Here is a 26528-nt window from a genome sequence, read left to right on the forward strand (position 1 = left end):
TCTTCCCACTGTATTTCCTCAAAACGAACTATCCCAACGCTTCCTGCATTTCTTTCACAATAAAATTCAGTCAATAAGAAACAATCTTGACAAGCAGTCACTCCTTTCCTTCGATGATGCTGAACACTGCTTTCACGGACGACCTCTTAGTTCGTTTACTCCTGTTACTGAGGAAATTGTCAAATGTACAATCCTCAAGTCAAACACAAAAACATGTGATCTCGACCCCCTTCCTACCGATTCGTTTATTGAGTGTTTGGACACCCTCCTCCGATTTATTACTGCAGTTATCAATGATTCTCTGACTACTGGTTCATTTCCGCTTCTCTTTAAGCAAGCTCTTGTTAAACCACTTCTTAAAAAGCCCACCCTTGACCTTAACGACATGAAAAATTACCGTCCCATCTCCAACCTGTCTTTCCTGTCAAAGATCACAGAAAGAATTGTGCTATCACAGATGAATGACCATCTAGTTTCAAATAATCTTTTCAATTCTCGCCAGTCGGCATATAGACCAGGCCATAGCATCGAGACTGCTCTCCTAAGAATAACCAATGATCTTCTGACCTCTCGACTGTGGTAAAGTTTCCGTTCTTGCTCTTTTAGACTTGTCTGCCGCCTTTGCCACGATTGACCATAGTGTCTTAATTCGTCGTCTTGAACTCACATTTGGTATAACTGGTATTCCCCTTTCTTGGCTGATGTCCTATCTTACTGATAAAGTGCAAACAGTTGTTGTCAATGGCCAGAAATCAGCCCCTTCTCCGCTTTCCTTTGGCGTTCCCCAGGGCTCAGTCCTGGGACATATCCTCTTTCTTTTGTACACTCAGCCTCTATTTGATCTTGTTGCCAGACATTCAGTTGATCACCACGCCTTTGCGGACGACAATCAGCTGTACAAAGGAAGCACGATTCAACAAATCGTGCCCACTGTTGAAGTGTTAGAAGGCTGTATTGCCGACTTGAAGGCGTGGATGACCCAAAACAAACTTCAGCTGAACGATGCTAAAACAGAATCTATGATTGTAAGATCTCACAGATGTCCTCTACAATGTTCACTTCCTACCACTATTCATGTTGGTGAAACCGATGTAAACTTTGTTTCGTCGGCCAAGAACCTTGGTGTGGTTTTCGACTGTAACATGACATTTTCCAAGCAAGTACTTCAAACCTGCAAATCAGCATACTTTCAGCTACGAAAGATCGCATCCATTCGCCACTTTCTTACTCCTCCGGCTGCTCTAACTCTGGTCTGTGCCCTTGTCCTCTCAAGGCTAGACTATTGTAATTATTTGTATGCTGTCTGCCCTTAGTTTCTCTTGGATAAGTTACAAAAGGTTCAAAACTCTGCCGCTCGTCTTGTCTGTAAGGCGAAGAAGCCTGACCATGTTACTCCGCTCCTTGAATCTTTACACTGGCTGCCTGTCTCTGCTCGTGTGCAGTACAAAATTTGCACACTATGTTATGTTATAAATCATTGTGTGGAACGGGACCTCACTATCTCTCCGATTTGCTCACTCTCTATGTACCTCGGCGACGGCTTCGCTCAAGCGACGACTCTATGACCTGAGAGCCGCCGCGCACCAGCACCAAGTCATTTGGCGAGAAATCCTTTTCCTTTGCTGCACCTCTGCTCTGGAATGACTAGCCTTCCTCTGTTCGACATGTTGACTCTCTTCCTGCCTTTAAAACCTCTCTCAAAACCTATCTGTTTCACAAGTCTTTCAAAGTCTAAGTTCTGTTTTCCCTTTGTTTTGAGGTGGGACAGAGATCAAGAGTACGTCTGTGTACATGTGCGGGGGAGGAGGAGGGGAGAGTACACATCTGTGGGTTGTGAATGGGGAGGGAGAGGAATAGGGCAAGAGGTGTGTGTGTGTGTGTGTGTGTGTGTGTGTGTGTGTGTGTGTGTGTGTGTGTGTGTGTGTGTGTGTGTGTGTGTGTGTGTGTGTGTGTGTTCACATGATAATGTAAAGCGCCACGAGGGTCGTTAACTCTGCTTGATGGGGCTATATAAGACTCCTTTATTATTATTATTTTATTTATCAACTATCTGTTATCTGTCAGCAACCCTCTTCTGGTGAAACTGCCAAATTCAAGACTCTTTGCTCACTTTCACTCTTTCATTCCCATTTTCTCTCGCCTCTGGAACAAACTCCCCCACTCTCTTCAATCCCACTCCTCCTTCCAGGTCTTCAACAGCTGTTCACCACCATCTCTTATCCTCTCCCATCCAAAACCTTGATCTCTTCTGGCCCCTTTAATCCATCCCAAATCCACCTTTTTCAAATTCCGTTTTCTTTCCTGAAAGTCCTTGTGGTGTCCATCTTGTTTATCCCATGTACCCTGCTCCAACCCTCTCCTTTCCACAGATCTCCTGATGTCCCTGGTCTCCACTGTTGTTTTACTTCCCTCTCTCTCCCCCCCCCCCCACCCCCCCCACCCCCCCCCCCTACCTCTTGCCTCCCGCTCCCTTTATTATATGTTATATGTCTTCGGTCAAACACGAGCCTTGACTAAGCATACACAAAAAACAAAATGTTGAAATGAAGTTGGGCTTTAAAGCAGTTATTTTGTTTTTCATTTTTGACTCTGCAATGGAACATTGTTTTCATTGCTTTCACATTGTTTTCACCATCTGTGTGTCAGTGCGTCTGTCCGATATGGGTTTTATATTTTTTTATTTTTTGCAACCACACTGAGTTGCGAACCACGAACTGGATTTCAACCAAACTTCATGCAAGTATAAACTGTAATGCAAAGATTAACTGATTAAATTCTGTTCAACAGGTCAAAGGTCAGGTGTTCTTTGAAAATAATTTTGTAGACCATAACTAGTTCACAAAACATTTGATGTTTCCTCTCTACTTATCTCTTTTCTTTCTCTTTCATGTGACCTCTAATTGAGATCAAACGTAACAGTGGGTTGACATATACGTTGATGTAATCGTGTAAAATTATATTTTCCAGTTGAACTTGCTAGTGGAAACGAGTCATTAGGGTTATGGCCCATTTATTTACTTGGATGTTGATATTTCAAGAAATGCTGACATGTCCCTATCGCTTGTGGAGGCAAATTAATCGATATCAAATTCTATTTTATAGTTCTCTCTAGACTACGCGAAGGAGGGATTTATTTTCTAGCTTATTGTAATTCATGATACTTCGGGAACTTTTAGCATGAGTGGACCGTCCTTGATGCTTTGAATATGTTACTGAATAATATTCATTCGGAAATTCGACAGATAAGCTTTACTCTTGTACACGTTGTCATGGTACTAAGCAGATTACATTGCTTGAGCAAATTTTATTCTATCCATATTTTCAGTACCAGTAGGTTGGCAAGTTTTCTTCATGCACACCAGCGCTTGGCTAACACGCGACGATTGTCTCTTCCCATCTGTTTTGTCCTTCCTGAAACGTTGTCTAGCAGATGATCAGCGCCGAAGCTCCGGTGCTTTTCGCAAAGGCTGCTCAGATTTTCATCCGGGAGCTCTCGTTACGTGCCTGGATTCACACTGAGGACAACAAACGGCGAACGCTGCAGGTGTGTCCATTTCTCCATATCAAGCACATTTTGATTTCTTTGTTAATGCGAGCTCCCTCTTCTGTGTTTGATCGGTATCGCCCCTTGGAAGGTTCTTTTCGTACCTGTTTTGTGCACTTTGTTTTGGAATTTGCAAACGCACTTCTCACCATCAAATGGTCAACAATGAGTTGTTCAGCCCCTGGGCCTTGAATGCTGAAAGTACCTCTTCAGAATTTTTTATTGGAGTTGTCGACTTTATGGCTTCTGTATAATTGTGTATCCACGGTCCTCGATGAAGAAAGATGTCAGCTCACCTCCCTCCGTACTCCCCCAACGAGGGAACAAGAACAAACTAGGCATAATTTTGCCAACCTAGTGGCAAAACCTAAGTTAATTTAATTAATTTCCAGGTTTTTGTTGTTCATCGAATAATTTTGTTCATCATTTTGCTCATCAACCCCCTCCCCTATCTAGGCTGGGATATTTGTAATTGCCTCCACGACCAAAGGTGGATGGAGGTTATGTTTTCACCCCTGTCTGTTTGTTTGTGAACAAGATATGTCAAAAAGTTGTGGATGGATTCAGACGAAATTTGGCAGAGAGGTATTGTAGTGTCATGTGACAAGGCCGAAATGATTAGATTTTGGTGAAGATCTGGATTCGGATCTGGCTCGTATAATTTTTTAAGTGATTCTTCACCATTGGGAGATCGGGCCAAAATAATACATAGCAGGATATCTCAAAGTTGTAGACGGATTTGGAAGAAACTTGGTGGACCGGTTGTCTGTGTGACAAGGACGATTCAATTTGATTTTAGTGAATATCTGAATATGGATTCGGATATGACAAAGAATTTTTTTTTTTTTTTAAAGTGGTGGTTCTTCACCATTGGGAGATAAGGCCAAAAACTATACCAAGCAGGATATCTTAAAAAGTTGTGGACGGATGATTTTGATTAAATGCGATTCTGTATTGTGATTTTCTGGTCTACTCTGGGACACAAAATGTAAGCTGTTCACCTGGCGGAGGTATAATAATAATAATAATTCATTTATTTTGTATAGCGCTTTTCATGAAGCCCAAAGGCGCTTTGACAGAGTGCAAAACATAATGCATAACAAAACATGAAAACAACAATTGCAAAAAGACAAGAATCAATAGGGAAATATTTAAAGCAAAAGGAGGGAGAAGGAGAAGTGATAGTCAGGGGTTAAATGCTGTGGGTTGAATGTTGAATGCAGTGCTGAACAGGTGGGTCTTGAGTGATGTTTTGAATGTGGTGAGTGAGGAGGAGTCTCTGATGGTGTGAGGTAGTGAGTTCCAGAGGGTGGGAGCAGCGATGGAGAAGGCCCTGTCCCCCCAGGATCTGAATTTGGTCCGGGTGGGGGGGGGGGGGGGGTCAGGAGGTTAGTACCAGCAGAGCGGAGGTTGCGGGTGGGAGTGTGTCTGGAGAGGAGGTCAGCCAGGTAGGATGGGGCCAGGTTATGGAGGGCTTTGTAGGTCAAGAGGCGGATTTTGTTCTGGATTCTCTGGGAGATGGGGAGCCAGTGAAGCTTGTAAAGGACGGGGGTGATGTGGTCACGGGTCCGGGAATGGGTGAGTAGACGGGCAGTGGAGTTCTGAATGTATTGGAGTTTATTGGTGATTGTTGAGGGTGAACCATAGAGGAGGCTATTGCAGTAGTCCAGACGGGAGGTGATGAAGGTGTGGATGAGGGTTTCTGCAGCCGTGGAGGAGAGGGATGAGCGGAGACGGGCGATGTTTTTCAGGTGAAAGAAGGCTGTCTTTGTGATCTGTTTAGTGTATTTGTCGAAGGAGAGGGTTTGGTCAAAGATGACGCCAAGATTCCGGATGAGAGGGGAGGTGGATACTGGGATACCGTCGATGTTGAGGGCAAAGTTATGGGTGGATTTTGTGAGCGTTTTTGGGCCAATGATGATTATTTCAGATTTATCACAGTTAAGTTTGAGGAAGTTGATTTGAAGCCAGGATTTTATTTCAGAGATGCAGTTTGTCAGGATAGAGTGGGTGTCGGTGGAGACGGACTTGGTGGAGATGAAAAGCTGGATGTCATCGGCGAAGCAGTGGAATTGGAGACCATGACGGCGGATTAAGTGACCGAGGGGGGACAGGTAAAGGATGAAGAGGAGGGGGCCAAGAACTGAACCTTGGGGGACACCTTGGGGGAGGGGAGCAGTGGGGGATTTGCAGTTATTGATGGAGATGAACTGGCATCTGTCAGAGAGGTATTATTTAATCCAAGAGAGGGCAGTGCCGGTAATGTTAAAGGTGGATTCAAGTCGGGTGAGGAGGATGGTGTGATCGATGGTGTCAAAGGCAGCACTGAGGTCGAGGAGGACGAGAATGTTGAGGTTGCCAGCGTCAGAGGAGAGGAGAAGGTCGTTGGTGATTTTGAGGAGAGCAGTTTCAGTACTGTGGTTGGAGCGGAATCCGGATTGGAATGTTTCATACAGGTTATTGGCAGAGAGGTGATGTTTGAGTTGAGTGGCTACAGCGCGTTCCAAAACTTTCGACAGAAAGGGTAGGTTGGAGATGGGTCTGAAGTTGTTTAGGGTGTCAGGGTTTAGACCAGGTTTTTTTAGAATGGGGGTAACAGCAGCAATTTTGAGGGATGGTGGGACGATGCCTGTAGACAGGGAGGAGTTTATTGTTGCAATGATAATTGGAGAGAGAGCAGGGAGGGAGGCCTTGACAAAGCTGGAGGGGATGGGGTCAAGAGTGCAGGTGGCAGTTTTCATTCCTATGAGGAGTTCAGAGAGGTCAGTAGGGGAGACCGGGGAGAATTGAGACAGGGGAAGGCAGGATAAGGGGGGGGCAGGTGGTTGGAGGGGGAGCGGATGCGGCGGTGGTCAAGCTGTTGTAGATGTTGTCAATTTTGTGTTGGAAGAAAGAAAGGAAGGAGATGCAGTTGTCTACTGTGAATGACTGGGTGGTGGTGTCCAGGGGGCGGAGGAGTTTGTTTATTGTCGAGAAGAGTGCTTTTGGGTTTCCGGAGCCAGAGTGGATAATTTGAGAGTAGTAGGCGGAGCGGGCGTGGGAGAGGGCATCTTTGTAGTGTTGTAGGTGGTCCTTGTAGGCTTGGGAGTGAACTGTGAGACCTGTTTTATTGCGGAGTCTTTCAAGTTGGCGAGCACGAGTTTTCATCAGGCGGAGTTCAGGGGTAAACCAGGGAGCAGAATGGGTGAAAGAAACTGTTTTGGTTTTTACAGGCGCAAGCTGGTCAAGGCAGGAGGAGAGAGTGTGGTTGTAGTAGTCAGTGAGGTCGGAAGGGGTGTGGAGGTCAATGAAGGGAGAAGTGGACATTTTTTCAGAAAGGGTGGATGAGAATGAGGTAGGTGAAAGAGCGTTTAGCTTACGGAAGTTGATTGTGCGATAATGTCTTGGTGTTGGGGTGGGGATGTTGATGGTCATAGTGATGGCTAAGTGGTCAGAGAGGGTGAGGTCGGAGCCAGAGAGATGGTGCAAAATTAATCCAGTGGAGCAGACAAGGTCCAAAATGTGATCACGGATATGCGTAGGAAAGTTGACATGTTGAGTGAGGTTAAAGCAGGTGAGTAAATCAGTGAAGTCAGTGGTTATTGTGGAGTCAGTGGAGTCCATGTGGATATTGAAATCACCAAGGAGGAGGATTGAGGGGGAGAGGGAACATAGCTGGGTCAGAAAGTAGGAGAAGTCAGACAGGAATAATGGGTGTGGTTTGGGAGGGCGGTAGACGACAGCCATGACTGACTGCGTGCGACCAGAGAGTTTAAAAGCCAGGTGTTCAAAGGATGAGGATGAGGCGATGGGGATGAGGCTGGTCCTGATGTCTTGACGGTGGATAACGGCAATTCCACCACCTCGGCCCTCCGAGCGTGGTTTATTGACGTAGGAATATCCATTGGATGTGGTGAGGTTGAGCGTGTAGTAGTCCAGTGGTTGTTGCCAGGTTTCGGTGAGACAGAGAAAGTCCAGTTTGTTATCCAGGATGTAGTCGTTGAGGATGAGGCATTTGTTGTTGAACAGGGTGAGCTTGATGTTGTTTTGAACAGCGGGGATGAATTCAGGTGATTTAGCCAGGGTTCGCAGGGAGGAGGTGCGATTTTGTGCGTTGCCGTGACTAGGTGCGCTGGGACGATGAGTGGGAGTGCGCTGAGCCGACCAGAGGACGGGGATGGAGTGACCTGATTGTACATATAGAAACTTACGACCGGAGCCACGGAGAATGTACCTGGGTCGTTGGAGGAGTCCATTTGATTTGATGGCAGAGATGCATGATGGGGTGGAGCGCGGGTATTGAGCAGAAGGAGCCTTGCGGCGGAGTACCGCAGAGCCATGCCAGGCAGGAGCGGAGCGGAGAGGCGAGCACGAGGCCAAGGTTGAGGAGGTGAAACAATGGTCCCAACGCACGGGAGCAGGCCCAAGGAGACGAAGGAGCCAGGTAGGTGAAGCCAGGAGCAGAGTCGGGACCAAGCAGAGGGCAAACAGGAGCAAAGAGACGATCACGAGGCCAAGGTTGATCACGGCAAAGCGGGAAATGCAGCGGCAATCAACCGCCGCCGCTACAAATCAAGATCACGGCGGGAAAACCGCCGCCACACCGCTGCGAAGGACACAACCCACGAGAGCGTGCCCGAGGAAACAGCGAGCAGGCGAAGGAGCCGGGTAGGCGAAGCAGGGAGCAGAGCCGGGACTATGCGGAGGGCAGACTCGATGGCCAAAAAATCCGCACGACCACCAAAAAAGCAAGCCACAGACAGTGGCCCAGTCGAAGAAGCGGCGAGCATGTGACGCCTGCGTCCTCTTCAGACCGGACCGGAAGCGGAAGCCCAATCGAGTGCCCTTCGTGGGAGTTGTTGTATGCAGATGATCTGGTGTTCATTGCAGAAAGTATGGATGGACTGAAGGAGAAGATGAACAAGTGGAAGGAATGTATGGAGACAAAAGGTCTGAAGGTGAATATCGGAAAGACGAAGGTGATGGCAACTACAGTTAGGTATGCTAACTGAGTGCCCTTCTAGTTCCCATCTGTGCATGTGGCTGTCCGCCCACATGTCTGTAATGAGCGGGCTGATTTTGACGAGCCCTCGCAAGTGGTTTTGATTTTGGGAAAATAAGGGGGGGGGGGGGGGGGAGAGAGCAATGTTTTTTTTTTTTTTTTTTTTTTTTCCCCCCTCATTTGATAGGCGAAGAGTGAAATTGGTTACTACTAACTTAGTAGGCCATTTACAACTAATATTAGAGTTGAGAGGTTCTCAGGGAAGAAATGAAATTCTGTTGGGCATAGGTCAAAGGTCAAGATATCAGTGGCAGGTCAAAGTTTGGTAAAATGTAGCCTTATTTAAAATGAGCTATAAACTGAATAAAGATTACATTGAATCTGGACAAAAAAGTTCCACCATTTTTTGGGTGGGACCTAGTTACTATTGACCTTTATCAGACCATTCTCAGTCCGTGTGTGTTCCATGCAGATTATTCATTTTTCTCTGTGTTTCAGCAAAATTGCTTCAAGGAAATGCTTACTAGTGCAATCTAGCACTAGGCTGTGGGTTTGCTCAAACCATCTCTCCAGTTAGTGTTGGAGAATATCATCATGTTTGTGAATGCACAAACATTTCTTCATTTCTATAGCTTCCTTAAACTAACTTGTTAAAATTTAAAGTTGTTATTTCCTCCACCACCACAGGTGGATGGAGATTATGTTTTCACCCCTGTCTGTGTTTGTTTGTTTGTTTGTGAGCAGGATATCTCACGAAGTTGTGGAGAGGTTGGGTATGTGACAAGAACGAAATGATTAGATTTTGGTGAAGATCCGGATCCGATAATTTTAAAAGTGATTCTTCACCATTGAGAGATCGGGTGAAAAGCGATTATATAGCATGATATTTCAAAAGGTTGTGGACGAAATGTAACAAAACTCTGTGGATAAGTTGGAAAGGTGACAAGAACAAGCTGATTAGATTTTGATTCATGTCCGAATCCAGATTCGACCTGTCGGTGGGATACAAAACGTAAACTGTTCAGGTTGGCAGAGGTATGTGCTCTACCGAGTGCTGTTGTCGTTTATTTTATTTGATGCGGTTTTTGTCATGAAATATTTTCTATTGGTCGTTTTGATATGGCACGCTGGTACTTTCCGGTGGGCCGCAAAACTATCTTGCGTCAAGGCCCCAGCATTTGTGACTCATATTGATGTCACACATCAGAGGTTCCTGAAGAGAACATTTGTGGCTTTGGTCACCTTTTAGGTGCTGCGCTACATCACAGCAGGTCTCTCTCTCTCTTCTGGTCCTGTTTGAGATGCCTGAGCATAACTATTAACTATTTTATTCTCCAGGACGAATAATGAATTTGGGATTGCAAGAAAGACCTGACTATTTTAATACTACACCTGGGAATAACTGGAGCTTTCATGTTCTTCAATGTTCCCTTTATCCAGAGGAACGACATTGCCATGGCTATTAGCAAGTTTGACCAGTTCGACTTTCTCATCGACATCGTTCCCCGTGATGAACTGAAGCCCGTGAAGCGGCAGGTACTTAAGTTATTTCAATCCACCTGACTTCCCCACCACCCCGCTCCTCACCTGTAAGTGTATCTTTGTTGCAACATATAATGATGCAATGTCTTGCTCGATGCTCCGACGAGTCCATTCTCGATGTCCACTTGGTACAACACGTCGTGGATACACACTGGCAGCATGTGTGGCTGTAAACATCCTTGACTGGAAGCTGTGTCCATGCTTAGCTTTCAGTCTGATGTTTGCTGCCTCCATTTGCACCACCTCATCTCTGAACCTCCCTCACTGCTCGTCGTGACGTGGCGTTTTTACGGTTGGTTGTCGTCGATGTTTTGTGTTCCTTGTTGAGGCATCCGCCAACTTGTTGAGTCGGATGACAGGGAGCAAAGCTTTTCAGATTGGGTGGTACCCCTTGATGAAGTTTTTGGGACCGGTGGATTCATATTCACTGTTATACTTGTGCCTGAGGCTCTGTAAACATCCTTCACTCTCAGCTGTCACCTAGGCATCAAGCTGGGGTGGGGTGTTCACAGCGCTTTACTTTGCACTGAGCATCCTCTTGGGAGTTTTGGCCACAAAGTCGTCCCCACTCATCCCCTCGCCACTCCCCATTATTATTTTATTTCATTTGGCCGAGGCGTGTAAGCTGCGGAGTTGTTTGCCCTCTCCAATATATGTTGAAGGCACCAGGAAGTTGGGGTATGATGAGAATGACAGAGATCTGTAATCTGCTGGTGAAAGAAGGCCGCATTCCAGTGGATTGGGAACTGAGTACCCTCGTCCCTCTATACAAGGGGAAAGGTGTCCCTCAGGACTGTGGCTCTTATCGAGCGATAAAGTTATTGGAGAATGGAATGGAGGTATTGGAAAGGGTGTTGGAGAGGAGGATAAGGAAGAAAGTGAATATCGACGAAATGCAGTTTGGATTCATGACTGGAAGAGGAACGACAGACGCGCTTTTTATTGTAAGGCAGTTGCAGGAGAAGTACATGGAGAAGAGGAAGAAGTTGTTTCTTGGGTTTGTTGATCTGGAGAAAGCATTCGATAGGGTTCCACGTGAAGTAGTGACATGGGCATTGAGGAAGTTAGGAGTGGAGGAATGGTTGATCAGAGTAGTGATGGCAATGTATGAAAGAGCATGCACAGCTTTAAGGACGAGGATGGGAACAGTGGTGAGGTGAAGCTGGGAGTGCATCAGGGGTCGGTACTCAGTCCACTACTATTTGTAGCTGTGATGGAGGTACTGGCTCGGAATGTAAAGGAGGGTTGTTGTTGTTTTTTTTGTTGTTTTTGTTTTTCTGTTTTTTTTGGATACTGAATCGAGGCTCGTGAAAGAGCTGACAACTGCGAGGGAAAGACAGCACAGGGGGGCCACGAGGGAAAGACAGCACAGGGGGACCACGAGGGAAAGACAGCACAGGGGGACCACGAGGGAAAGACAGCACAGGGGGACCACGAGGGAAAGACAGCACAGGGGGACCACGAAGGAAAGACAGCACAGGGGGACCACGACGGAAAGACAGCACAGGGGGACCACGAGGGAAAGACAGCACAGGGGGACCACGAGGGAAAGACAGGACAGGGGGACCACGAGGGAAAGACAGCACAGGGGGACCACGAGGGAAAGACAGCACAGGGGGACCGCGAGGGAAAGACAGCACAGGGGGACCGCGAGGGAAAGACAGCACAGGGGGACCGTGAGGGAAAGACAGCACAGGGGGACCGCGAGGGAAAGACAGCACAGGGGGACCGCGAGGGAAAGACAGCACAGGGGGACCACGAGGGAAAGACAGCACAGGGGGACCGCGAGGGAAAGACACCACAGGGGGACCGCGAGGGAAAGACAGCACAGGGGGACCGCGAGGGAAAGACACCACAGGGGGACCGCGAGGGAAAGACAGCACAGGGGGACCGCGAGGGAAAGACACCACAGGGGGACCGCGAGGGAAAGACAGTACAGGAGGACCGCAAGGGAAAGACAGTACAGGGGGACCGCGAGGGAAAGACAGCACAGGGGGACCGCGAGGGAAAGACAGTACAGGGGGACCGCGAGGGATGGACAGCACAGGGGGACCGTGAGGGAAAGACAGAACAGGGGGACCGCGAGGGAAAGAGAGCACAGGGGGACCGCGAGGGAAAGACAGCACAGGGGGACCGCGAGGGAAAGACAGCACAGGGGGACCGCGAGGGAAAGACAGCACAGGGGGACCACGAGGGAAAGACAGCACAGGGGGACCGCGAGGGAAAGACAGCACAGGGGGACCGCGAGGGAAAGACAGCACAGGGGGACCGCGAGGGAAAGACAGCACAGGGGGACCGTGAGGGAAAGACAGCACAGGGGGACCGCGAGGGAAAGACAGCACAGGGGGACCGCGAGGGAAAGACAGTATAGGGGGACCACGAGGGAAAGACAGCACAGGGGGACCGTGAGGCAAAGACAGCACAGGGGGACCGCGAGGGAAAGACAGCACAGGGGGACCGCGAGGGAAAGACAGCACAGGGGACCACGAGGGAAAGACAGCACAGGGGGACCGCGAGGGAAAGACAGCACAGGGGGACCGCGAGGGAAAGACAGCACAGGGGGACCGCGAGGGAAAGACAGCACAGGGGGACCGCGAAGGAAAGACAGCACAGGGGGACCGCGAGGGAAAGACAGCACAGGGGGACCGCGAGGGAAAGACAGCACAGGGGGACCGCGAGGGAAAGACAGCACAGGGGGACCACGAGGGAAAGACAGCACAGGGGGACCACGAGGGAAAGACAGCACAGGGGGACCGCGAGGGAAAGACAGCTTTTCATGGGAGTTGTTGTATGCAGATGATCTGGTGTTCATTGCAGAAAGTATGGATGGACTGAAGGAGAAGATGAACAAGTGGAAGGAATGTATGGAGACAAAAGGTCTGAAGGTGAATATCGGAAAGACGAAGGTGATGGCAAGTGGTAAAGCATGTGGTGAGGTGGAAAGAACTGGGAAGTGGCCATGTGCTGTGTGCAGGAAGGGTGTCGGAGTGAACTCCATTCAATGTACAATGTGCGCTCAGTGGGTTCATCAAAAATGTAGTGTTCTGAGAGGGTCATTAACCAGTGTGGCAGCTACATTCAAGTGTAAGGTGTGCACAGAGGGAGCTGCAGATGGAGGAAATGTCGAGTCGGATCTTGGAGATGGCGTGAAGCTGGAAGGTGTGAAAACATTTTGCTACCTAGGAGACATGCTGAATGGAGAAGGTGGATCAGACTCGGCAACGGTTGCTGGAGTGAGATGTGCATGGAAGAAGTTTTGGGAACTGAGTGGCGTGCTGACGAGGAGGGGAGTGTCGTTGAAGCTGAAGGGAAAGGTGTATGCTGCATGTGTGAGAAGTGTTATGATTTATGGGAGCGAGACATGGGTAATGAACGTAGAGCAGCAACAAAGGGTGGAAATGCGAATGGTTCGGTGGATGTGTGGAGTGTCGTTGAGAGAGAGGAAAACAAATGATGAATTGCGAAAGATGATGGAACTAGAGCCTGTGATGGATGCTTTGAAGAGAAACAGGTTGAGATGGCTTGGTCATGTGTTGTGGATGGATGAAAGTGACTGGTTGAGAAGAGTGATGGAAATAAATGTAGAAGGAAGTAGAGGACGGGGAAGACCGAGAAAGACTTGGCTGAAGATGGTGGAAGAAGAAATGTGGGCAAGGGGGTTAACAAGGGGAGATGCAGAAAATAGGGCAAAATGAAGAAGATTGTCATGGGGGCCGCAAGGCTAACCCCCACTGTTGCAGGGAAATTGGCCTTAAAATGCCTGTTGTATATCGTAACTGAATAGCATTAATCAGCAGTTATTGAATACCCTGCGACTATGTACATTGTACATGTTTATTACATACACAAGATTGTCTTAACTTTTCAACACACCTCCCCTAATTTCCCCTCTTCGCTACCCCACCCATTTTTACTTTCCCATGTTCTGCTCTTCCCACCTCTTCTCCTTCTCCAATGTCATCCCATCCCTTTCACGACATGCCATAAGACTTTAACTCGCTTCCCCCTCCTCCCTACCTTCTACTCATCCCACTCCTTTTATTGCTTATCTTTGTTTCATTCACCATGCATAGTTCGGTTCTTGCAGGCTCCATTTGTTGACACATTTTTAAACACAATTTGTGCTGAGAAATAGTTTTGCATCTTGTTTGGTGGCAGAGTCCACGGTCTTATTTTGGCTACATATTATTTTCTTTTCTTTTTTTAAGTTCATTAAAGTTTGAGAATGCGATCATTGTTCGTGTTTCATATATATTTGGCTTGCTCTGCATGTTTAGCATTCCAGCATTGATAGTTTCTGGCATAGTTGCATGAGAGTTTATTGGTTATTAGAACAGTCACAGCCATGGTATCTCGTTCGCACTCAATAAAATCGACCGTCATGGATTCTCAACTTAAGCTTTTTCTGGGAAACCGATTCGGATTACAACGATTGACTTCAGAAATTTGGGCTCGAGTATAATGGTCATGATGATCCCATAGTGGTTGCAATTATGCACCTTTGAATTAACAAATATTTGGTGGGATTGCACTGGTTGCTTTCTGGAACCAAAAACGCAAAACAACGGTAGTCGCACAATGGTCCTGTCACGTGTGTGTTCGGCTCTGCTTTTGATGGTCTTCTTGTCTTTATGACTACATCTTCATTCCCTTGGGAGGGAATACAAGCCAAAGATAGCACAGCTCATGGTTTATTTCTTGTTACCACAGATAATTGCTTTGGCGTTTTTCAAAAACGTAAATTGTTTTTACTCATAATACCCACCTCCTTTTGGAATGAAACATGGCGGCTAACCCGAACCCGCTCCCTTTGGCAAGTTGCACGATTTCACACGTACAGGCAAACATTGCAAATTGTCTGCCCCAGATATCCCCAGTTGTTTTCTATTATAATCTATAATGATCAGAAGTACACACTTGCAGAGGATTCTTATTTTAATATGGCTAGAAATACCCGTTCCTTCCCACTGCTCCCGCTATGGTGATTCATTCACTGGGGGAACCACACCCTCATGGAGGAGGCGGCCTCACAGATGGTTGTGCCCATGACCTGAACCTGGATGACCCCAGCACTTATGCAAAATTTAGTGGAGATTGGCCGAGCGGTACAGGCGAAAGTCGTAAGGCGGCTGTCCACCCTTGCGGGGGCAAGAAGGCGGGGGGAGGGGTAATTCCTTTTTTCCACCCTTGCAGGGGAAAGGGGGTAGGGGGGGGGGTAATTCCTGTTTTTTGTGCCCACGGCCAGACCCTGGGTAACCCTGGTATATGTGTAAAATTTGATTGTGATTGGCCCAGCCATGCAGTCGAAAATTGTCAATAGTTTTTTTGTTTTTTTTGGGCTGCACGGTATGGTGGAGTTCACAGCATTACTTTGGGAAGCAATCGGTGATGAATTGACCAATTGAAAAAATAACAAAAATAAAATTCCTTGTTGACGACACAGCACACAACTACACCATAAAATGTGAAGTGTAAATTTTGTATTTAAATAACGACTTAAACAAGCATTCTGAGTATTGCGCTGCAATACATGTCCCCTACCGGCAGTCTGTCGTCCGGAAAACTGTTGGGGAACAGACGAACCTCATTAAATATGCAAATTTATGCACGGTTGAATGTGGGCGCGGATGATGAGACTGGGTTATCCACGGACCGTGGAAGCTAGGTTACTTCTGACGCGTACTGTATATACTGCTAAAGGGCAGAGTATCAGATACATATTTAAAGAAGTATTCACGCAGATTATACGCACAGAAGCATATGGTAAAGTGACACTCCAACGTCCCTAGATGTATTGTTGATTTATTGGTAAACTATGTGAATTCGATGTATTCTTGCCTGATATGAAGAATTGTGTTAATGGAAACAAAATTCAGTGAAAACGTTTTTGACTTGATGCTTATTCTAGGAAAGCATTTTAAAGGACAGTCCACGATTACAGCATATTGTACACGAGGAATATTAACAGCTTTGACTTACCGCACTCCAAATTATAGTCCAGAAAACTGTTGGGGAAATTACCAAAGTTCAAAGTGCCATAACTTTGTCAAAAATGATCGAAACGTCGTGAAGTTCAAACTTGATCTGTAACTTATCATGAGGAAACCATGTACCAAGTTTGAAATCATTAGCATTAAGAGTTTAGAAAAGAAAGTCCGGAAAACTGTTCTTTGCGTGACGGACAGACGGAGGGACGGAGTGCAAACCTATAGTCCCCTCCGGTGTACACCGGTAGGGGACTAATAACTGTTGTCAGTGAAGGAGGTAAAGTGCATTTAAATAAATAAATGATTCCATGTGGTATGTTGGTGTATAATTCAAGGTGGTACGTACAGGTTGTGATGAATGTAGTGCATACATGTTAATAATTGAAGGTGGTATGTAGGTAGCAGTGAGGGTAGAGTGTGTATAAATAAATAATTGCATGTGGTACGGCTGTCGTGTAGATTGTAAAGTGTATATAAATAATTAAATTGCGTGTTTCTAGTGGAGATAGGCAAATATAAATAAATAATTCAGTGTTATGTCTGTAGTGGATATGGAAAAATGTACAATACTTAAATTATTCAGATGGGTATTTGTAGGGAACATCAGATGCTAAAGTGTATATAAATAAATGTTTCCCGAAAGCATATACCATACTGTAAAATTTAATTCTCTCCCCTAAATGTTTTTTGAAAAAAATTCCAAATTGGCTCCGATCCCAAAATCATTTGATCCATCTCATGCCCAGATATTGCATGCATCCGCCGAGATATGAAACAAATGCGTCCAGTCATTTTTGAGTTGAGGCCGATGGACGGATAGAACTAACAATATAAACCCCCAGTTGGTCCGACGCCTGGTTGCGGTCCCAGCAGTGTATCACAAACATATGAAGACGGTCATTGAGAGCGTTCAAAAGCAGAGATCGTTAACCTTGTTGGAGATGCAATAAGTGGTCGGCAAAACATCGTTGCGTTCTTTGCTGTAAAAACAATTGGTACTGGAACCGTTTTTGGCCCCATTTCTCAATGGTGAAGAATGACGTGTAAAAATTAAAACGCACTCATCTGGATCCAGATCTTCACTAACATCGAATCATTTCGTCCATGTCACACACCAAACATGTCCACCAAATTTCATCCAAATCCATCCACAACTTTGAGATATCCTGTTTGCAGACAAGGGTGAAAACATAACTTCTGTTCACCTTATGTTCACCTCTGTTATGGTTCACCATAACCTGGCAGTGCTAAAGAGGAAGCTGCTTGACCACATTTGCTTTGCCACAGAATTCATTATATTGGTGTTGAGAAGATGGATTGGATGGCCACAAATGGGATTGGAAAAACTGGTGCATCAGAAAGATTAGGTATTTAGGTAACCCTCCATTGTAATGGATGGCGTCAAGCCATTCATTACAAATCCTAGCGGCTGTAATTGATTTGTAAGTTGGCCTCTCCAACGTCCCTGGATCACATGTAATTGCTGTTTTTTTTAATTCATGCCAGGTAATCCCACATCTTGTCACGTTTGTCCATACCCAGGAAGAGGTGCGTCAGGTGATGGCCCAGGAATCTGTGCAGTATTATTTCACCCTGGCACAGCCCCCTGTGGCTATATCGGGTCAACCGGTCCAAGGTGGCACACAGCAGCAGAATGCGGCACAAGGTGTGCAGACGGCGCAGGCTGTTCAAACTGTACAGGCTGGTGCACAACAGGGCCAGACAGCAGCAACGCCGGTAACGATGCCTTCCTCCATCCAACCTGGCATAGTCATTGCGCAGGCACAGCAGGCACAGCAGGGACAGGTCTGTTTGTTTCTCCGTCTCTGAATTATATTCAGTTGAGTATCTTACAAGCGAGTTGTTGATTTACTGTTTATTTAAATTTATCCATTTGTTCTTCCAAACCCCAGGTGTCTGATGGGCAAACCGTGCAAATTTTAGCTCCACAGGGTGCGGGGGGTTCGGTCTCTGGAGTTGGGCAAACCATGCAGGTGATGCAACAGATTATCACGAACACCGGCGAGATACAGCACGTCCCGGTGAGGGCATTTCACCCACTCTTCCTCGATGATTAATTAACCTTCACTGATTGATTTGATTATGCAAGGTAATACCAAGGCCAATCAGTCGAATGAGGATGTGGCATGGTTTGCAGCCGATTATGTGTAATATGTGACCCCAATTCCTCATGGGTTTGTTCCAATCTTGACTTTTGGAGTTTGTGTTTGCAATTGAATAGTTTGAAGGTGTTTTGTGCTGTATTATTTGTTTCTTGCCAAAACATTTGCTAAGTTGTAATTGCCATAAATATACTTTATCTAATCGTAATTACATTTTTCGCTTTGCATCCTCAAATGTAAAACTGGCACACATATCACGTGACCCAAAATATTGCAAGTTTGTGATCTATAACCTGCTTCTTCTCATTTACATTTGGCTTCTTTGATTTCTATGAATTTCTTATTTCGTGCTTTTGTAGTTGTCTTGCAGAGAAAGGTTAAGAAGATTTTAAAAATTGGCAAAAAGCAAATGTAAAAAGCTGGGAATTTAATGTGTGATTATGTCAGACATGTTGGCAGGACCTAGTTTTGGCTTCGAAGGTTTTTTTTTGTTTTTTTGGGGGTTTTTTTTATCCAAATGCCTGTGTACCTGAAGTTGGTGCAGTGCTTTGAGGATTTGAGTGATATGACGATGAGTCTGGTTGGTAGCCTTGTGCCTGAGTTTTTCAAAACTTGTGCAAGATAGAATAAAAGATGCTCGTGGTAGAGCGATGTGACAGAGGGTAATAAGGGTGCGAGAGAGGTCAGGTAAACCTGCTAAGTGATTTGCTTCAATCCCTGTGCATTGTTGAGATGAACCAGGGGTTTTATAAAATTAATCGATTTGAGCAATATTGTGCGGATGAAAGAAAACAGGCCTATTTTTTTTATTCATCGATGCGTGGAATATAGGAAAGAGTTGGATCTAGTGACACCAACATTTAAAATCATCGTAGCTATGATCCCCAAGTAATGTTCTCAGTTCACGACGTCGAAGGGAGACCAAACTCAAATCTCGTAAAGTGCCAATTTAATAAAACAGAGATTTCTAGGTAAAGTTAGAAGGTTGAGACCCATAGGTATTAGAATTACCTGTAACAAGAGAATTGAGGAAGAGCTTGTTTATCTGGGATTTGTGGAGGTGGAGAACAATTCCAGAATTCCGTGGTGTGAGGAAAAATAAATAAATATGGACATTTATTGGTTCTACCAGTCTGAAGGGATATTCAGTGTGGTCTGTCTGTTTGTCTGTCTTTTTGTGAACAAGATATCTCAAAGTTGTGGACGGATTTAGCCGAAATTGTGTGGAGAAGTTGGGTGTGTGATAAGGAAGAAATGATTTGATTTGGTTAAGATCCGGAGAAAGATCTGGATCCGAGAATGTTTTGTCTCCACTGACAAAGTTGCCGGGGGGCATTATGTTTTTGGGTTGTCCTTCTGTGATAGGTTTCTCTTACCATGATAACTTGAGAACGGCTGAAGAGATTTAATGAAATGGAAAACCAAATACTACATTGGAGTCATCGGAAAGAACCCGAATAAACAAAGAGCAAAGATTGAGTCGTCAGGAGGAACCTGGATAGGATTCTGGTTTCAGCCACTACTACACAACCCTCAAACCCATCCAGGCGCAGCCAAGTGAACCTTCCAGAAAAAAATCTCTGCAAGAATTCACTTCTCCTTGGACAGATATCTATCTATAATTCCAGTAATCTCTGTATGTCTGTATGTCTGTGACCGCTGTTTCTCGACAACCACGGGTCCGATATACTTGAAACTTGCCAGGTATATTGCTGGGGACCCGAGGATGTGCCTTTTCAAGGTTTCATATTAATCGGACAAGTAGTTACCGAGCTATGTCCAAAAAATGATTCAACCAATCAGAGAGCAGCGAGTTATCACGTGTGCCGAACGTGGCGAACAGACTCTGCCTCGGACGGCACATTTGAGAGCGTATTCATTTATTTCACGTTGGCAAACTATGTTGCCGCTATGTTGGCGTTAAACTATGTTTTAAAACTAATTAAAACTAATTTGCGATTCTTTCGCTTTCCTGCGCGTTTGTGCACGCTATGGCGATTTCTTTACCAAACTCCGCAAGCCGTTCACTTTGGACCAAACCATTTCATGTAAATAGAAGGGGGGGATTGTCACCGTACTCGCAAGCCGTTCGCTTTGGACCAAACCATTTCATGTAAATAGAGGGGGGGGATTGTCACCGTACTCGCAAGCCGTTCGCTTTGGACCAAACCATTTCATGTAAATAGAGGGGGGGGGATTGTCACCGTACTCGCAAGCCGTTCGCTTTGGACCAAACCATTTCATGTAAATAGAGGGGGGGGGATATAATTTTAGATATATATATAGTACGGGCATGCCCTAGTATGAAGAAAGAGAAAAATAAAGAACAAGTGGGAATTAGAATGAATAAGGAGAAATGTGAAAAAGTAGAAAGAAATGTGAAAGAAACCTTACTTACTAATCTTACTGAAACCTTACTTAAACCTAATGATCCCTTACTCCTAGCCCTAGATCCTTCACTTAACTCCTAGCCGTAAGTCATACTTGGTACAGGTATGTCTAATGATGAAAAGATGAACTAACTGATTAGATTTTGGGGTCATGAGGTCAAAGGTCAGTTTCTGTAATAGGTTTTTGTTACCACAATAACTTAAAGGCGAACCCAAACACTCAGACCAACTCGATGCTAATCTATCCCTTGCTGCCCTACAAAATAGATACGATGCCTTTTTTCCGATTACGGATTTATAAAGTAGGGAATTCTGCAATTAAAAGATGAAATCATTAGCTTCAGATTATGAAATGTTTTCTTTCCTGGAAGTCCTAGCTGTGTCCATGTGGTTTTCTTTTGTTTTTTTTTTACCTCTCCCACCCCTCTTCCCATGCCTCCTCCCCCCCAATCCCTCTCTCTCCCACAGATCTCCTGATGTCCCTGCTCTCAAATGTTGTGCTTGTGTGCTTCCCCCTCTCTACCTATCTTGTCTCCCGCTCCCTTTATTATGTCGTATGTGCCGTTTTGTTTTTTTTGGCATTAATGTTGGCTCTTACACGAGCCTCGATCTATACAAAAGCCTCCTATACCAAAAAAAACTATGACGTCACATTGTGAAGGCGTCCACCACTTCCGTATGGTCTACAGGGTAACATCAAGGAACAATTTAACACAATCTGCAAATAACTCGAATTTCCACAAATAAGCTTCGTCGATGCGTCCTTCCTTGGTGGTTGTAGAAATACAAACCAAGATGGTTTCATGCTACACCAATGGCTAAAAGACCCAAGTTTGCCAGAAATTGGATGTGGTTTGTCTGAAATGCCCAAGTGTGGATTGGACCAACAAAATGTTGGATTGGTGTGGATTGACAAAGTGTGAAAGACAAAGACTTTTATCTTTCTACAAAAGTGTGGATTGGACCAAAAATACAGAGCACTCTTGTGAAACAACAGAGATGGCTATATCTTGTGGTTATCTGCCACAATTGAGAGAGGATGCTCATCATCCGAAATTCTAACACCATCTCTAGCGACCTACCAGCATATGGACACAGGCGATTTTAGTGGTGAATTAAACACCTGTGTTGTCTTGCCGGCGATAAATTTCACTTTGCCACCACCCGTCCTCTCCACTGGGTTAGGACATCGACACGGCATGGACACGAAACAACCGTTGTGCAAAACTAACACCATCTCTGCCGAGCTACCCGCATATGGACACGGGCGATTTGAGTGGTGAATCGAACACCTGCGTTGACCTTCCAGCGATCAATCTCAACTAGCTATATGTGCTGCCTAAATACCGTATTTTCCGGTGTATCAACCGCACCCGTGTATCAACCGTACCCCCGATTTTCGACTTTAAAAAAAAAAAAAAGAAGATTTTCAAGGGGGAAAAAAAAAAATCAGGAAAATTTAAAAAAGAAGAGAATAAATAAAATGGAAAGCGAAATATGATGAAAGGAAAGAGAAACTGAAGACAGAGTGAAAATACATGAAATGAGTTGAAAGAGAATTAAAAAAACATAATTCTTTCTTGCCAATGCGGGGCCCTGAAAAGGGCCGTTGGGTTTTGGCTCTAAAATCCGAAGAAGTCCTCGTCATCCGCCCCTCATCGCCTTCTTCTTCTTCGGCATCGTCTCCAGCGTCTGCTTGTTAGTCCGCCAGCGTCTAATGACGGACTCGTCGATTCCGAAGTGTCGGCCGACCACCCGATTACTAAACTCTTCTGCAAACCTGCAGGCACGGAGCTTGAAAGCTGCTGTGAATGATCACGGTGCCATCTCGTGGTCTTGGTCAGGATAGAAGCGAATGGTGAAGCTTGGTCTTGGTCAGGATAGAAGCGAATGGTGAATCTTGGTCTTGATAGCTCGAACAGGATAGAACGAATGGTGAAACTCCCCGTTGACCTCTCCGTTTTATACATTCGCCCAGCCCATGCGGCGGCATCAAAGCCGACTTCAATAGGTTAGGCCAGATAAAAAAAAGAGTTGTTGATCGTCCCCGCCCGACCCTACGAAACACACCCGACCCAAAAACTTTTTTTATTTTTTATTTTGAAAAAAATCATTAAAAAACGATCTTTTCACATTCAAATTTGGCGCCGTTCTGCACCGCATGCGCAGTGCGTGCTGCGCGGAGCGTCGCAAGTGCCTCGGGCAACTTCACCCATTTTACGTTGGCCATTCATGGCGGCTATTGTGTGAGATTTTTCCTGCTGAAATCTGTGTTGATTCGTGCTAGAATCGGCTTGAAATGCCTATTGTGATCGCATCAATAGCCCGTGAGGGCTCTTCCAAGACAGTGAAGGACTGGTTTGCGTGCAATATCGAGTTGGATGTTACAATCTCGGACTTCTATGCAGAGTTCTCAGACGGCAAGTATGATGGGGTTAGGGAGCCATTGCCTGACGATACACGCGGTACTTTTGTCAAAGTATTCGCCGGCCCCAGTAAAACTGACATGACGAAAGTTTCACCAGCTTGCAAAGTTTCTGATGTGACAAAGACCCTTGGCTCATTTCTGAAATTTGTGTTGGCTGCAGACACGGCCACGGATCACAGGATGGAACCCGATGAATGAAGAAATAAAATCATTTTGAGGAGAAAGGAGTCTTTGTTTCATATTTTTCCATGTCAACAAAACTCAATGGAAAGTAGGAAAAAAATTTAAAAAATAAAAACCTCCCTCCCTACCCGAACTTTTGAGAAAAAAGGACGCTCAACAACTTTTTATTTTTATGTGGCCTTACTGCGGCGTTGGTTAGACAATAGGTACGTCATAATGTCCCATGCAAAACATCCTGTTTACCATGTTGACGCTTTTGTTTTGTGACTTAATCCTGTTTATTTAGCACACTCTATTCACTATGTGACCTGTCATTCAAAGAGGACTAGTGAAAGTACACATTTTCACAAACACGCATAGAAAAATCAAATATTACAAACTTCAAACTTTCTTGTATTTTCACTGGCAGCAGTAATCGGCGTTGAACCTACCTTAGTAACGTAATTGACGATCATTCATCATTGTATCCCCGCAACCCCAAAGTAATATAAAGATTACGTCCCGTTGATATGACAGTTTTTCAATGCACAAATTTTTCTGTTACTGTGTATCAACCGCACCCCCTTTTTTATGGTTTTCCCATCGGTAAAAAACCGCGGTTGATACACCGGAAAATACGGTAATGACTTGTTTGCCTGTGGGCCTTTTTAATTATTGAATTACATGAGCATTTTCCTTCATTTATTTGTTTAATTTAATCTGCCCTTCCGTAAATTTCTTCTACCCCTTGTCAGAGTCCTTCGACCTCCTTCTTTATGTTCCCATCTCTCGTCACTGGCCTCGCTCTCCTTAAACTCTTTCAGGACACCGATCCTACAGCCCCTTATGTCTTCGAGCACAGCCTCAATTTCCTTGCCCATCGCTCTGCCCATCTCCTGTTTGATTTCACCGCTCATCACGTCTATTCTTGTGCCCATCACTTGCATTTCACCACTCATTCTTTCACTCGTCAACTCCATTTGTGCTTTGAACTGGGCCATAAAGAGCCTCATACCGAGCAGTGGCTAGATGCCTTGTGGCATAAGTTATATGGGTGCTGCATTTTCCCAGAAATATTAAAAATTTTAAACGTGGCATTTTCCTTGTTTTGGTTCTCACAATAAGCTTGTGAAATCACCGGGTGAGTAGCCCCCACTCGTGCGCTGATAACACCATTTATAACAGAGTCAAAAGCTGATTGATTTATTTAATGTGGGTAAATTACACGCCCAGACCAGGAATCGAACCCAGGTCCTCTGGGTAACCGTACCAGTGCTCTGCCATCTGAGCTATCTCGGCGACCCTGACCAAGCATGCAATTTTCCCATACACATAATTGCCACTCGCTTTCCGTCACTGCTTCCGGGACACCATCACTTCTGCTGTGAGACTTCTGAAATTTCCTCCACTCGGACACAAAAACAGATGAGGAGAAAGATGATAAAACAAAGTAAAATTCCCCCAGCCAGCCGGCACACAGCTCTGGTCCCAAATTGGTGCTTATGGATTGTGGTGATTGGCTGTCGTCGAAACTGGTCAAGTCGACAGTGCAGGATGAGGACGGCCGACGAAAGGACCGTGCGTCGAAGCCCCCAAAATGGCACTGATCAATGATGCGAGTGCACTGAGCAGTGAAGCCCCTGCCAAAACACCCTCCTCTCAATTCCCGGTCAGCGAGCACAAGGTGGCCCTCAGCTCCCCGGAAGATCAGCACCGACCAATAACACCCCCCCCCCCCCCCCCTCCAATGTTGCAAAAGTTCACACAAAAGCTCCGAAAAGTCTCCTCACAAGTGCACACGAGCCAGCTGCAGCCGAGAGCCACAGACAAAAGCGACAGAGCGCGACTCTTCCTCCTGCTTGAAACTTTCTGACATCACACGCCAAACTTTCTCGCCAATTTGCCGACCCCCATCGAAACACCCCATGGACGCGCTCGACCAACGACGAACCTCGGGGTGTGGCCTGCAGGTTACGATCCTTTGGAGGCGGGTTTAGTTGTAGATCAGGAATGTATGGGATTCTGTCGGCAATTATGTCGGTTATGGTTGGTTAATGGATTGTTTTATGGCTGGCCTTGTAATTGTAAAAACATCGGGGCAATATCCCTGGCGCCCACCTGGAAGAATAAACAGTATACTGCCCTGACTAAAGGTATTTTAAACCAATTTCAATGGTTGCTAGAAGACAGGGCAGCATGTAGAATCATAACATAATCATGAGACTTGAAATAAACAAACCAAAAAATACCTATTTTGGGGGGTGACCATCCCCCCTCCCTCACCTCCTTCCCTCCCACCCCGTGTACCTCCTCAGACCCCAATTTTCCCAATGCCTTGAACAAACATTGGTACATCACAGATGATGATGGTTGTGGTGACGTTTCATCAAAATTGTGTGTGTATGTTCCAAGAAAAAGGCAAATACCTATTTTGGGGGGCAAGCCCCTCCCATAGATCACCTTGGACCCCGATTTATTAATTTTTTTCACTATGCTTTTTTTTTTTTTTTTTTTTTTTTTTTTTTTTATATATATGCCTGGAACAAACTTTGGTACAACGCGGATGTTTTAGGTTGTGGTTAAGTTTCATGGGAATTGCGTGTAGTTTCTGAGAAGAAAGCAAACACCGATTTTGTGGGGCAAACTCCCTGTAGACCCCTTAAAGGGGCAGATTTTTAAAATGCCGTGAACAAACTTTGGTACAACACGGGTGGTGAAGGTTGTGGTGAAGTTTCATTGAAATTGTGTGTAGTTTGACGAAAAAGCAAATTCATATTTTGGGGGGTCAAACATGGATCCACTTTGACCCCCAGTAGAACCCCTCAGACCCCCTTTTTTTTTTTTTCTATTTTTTTTTTTCCCCCCCTTTTTGTGAAGCCATGAACAAACTTTAGTCACCACACAACAAATATCATTTGTGCCAAATTTGGTCGCAATCCCATCAGCAGTTTCGGAGAAGAAGTTTCAAGTGGTTATGGGTGGACTGAAGGACGGATGACGCACCTTCGCATAAGCTCCCCTGAACTTTGTTCCAGGTGAGCTAAACAAAGGGAAAAACTACCGAGGGCAATCACATACTGGGGGAAAGTGAAAAGACACATAAGCAACTTAAGCTCTGGTTTCCCTACTGAATACATTGAGATGTCTCCGACTCTGCCACGGTCCGTGCTATACCTATCTGTACTCTGGTATGTCATCATCTACCCCCACAAATGCAACGATATATATATATATATATATATATATATATATATATATACGTAGTGTGTTCAAAAAGTATCCGACCTTTGTTCATAAAAGATACTCGCATCCAGATAACAAAATTTTTATAATAATCTCGTTCAAAGTAGTCCCCTTGGGCTGCCACACAC

General features: G+C 45.4%; 1 protein-coding gene across 14 annotated transcripts in view; it reads left to right on the top strand.

The window, feature by feature from the left end:
- NFYC (nuclear transcription factor Y subunit gamma) overlaps positions 1-26528 on the top strand; it is a 71639-nt gene that overhangs the window by 27158 nt on the left and 17953 nt on the right. For 5 of the 14 annotated variants that reach the window (XM_078773186.1, XM_078773183.1, XM_078773190.1 and 2 more), the window contains 4 exons: positions 3431-3544; positions 9966-10061; positions 17597-17860; positions 17968-18096. In XM_078773186.1, coding sequence (XP_078629312.1) covers positions 3431-3544; positions 9966-10061; positions 17597-17860; positions 17968-18096 — 603 coding nt within the window. Of the gene's footprint in view, positions 1-3427; positions 3545-9965; positions 10062-17596; positions 17861-17967; positions 18097-26528 lie in introns of all 14 variants that reach the window. The other 9 variants (XM_078773184.1, XM_078773182.1, XM_078773189.1 and 6 more) reach the window with 3 other exon arrangements.

This window comes from Myxine glutinosa, chromosome 2 (genome assembly GCF_964187855.1).
Source record: "Myxine glutinosa chromosome 2, kmMyxGlut1.1, whole genome shotgun sequence".
NCBI lineage: Eukaryota > Metazoa > Chordata > Myxini > Myxiniformes > Myxinidae > Myxine > Myxine glutinosa.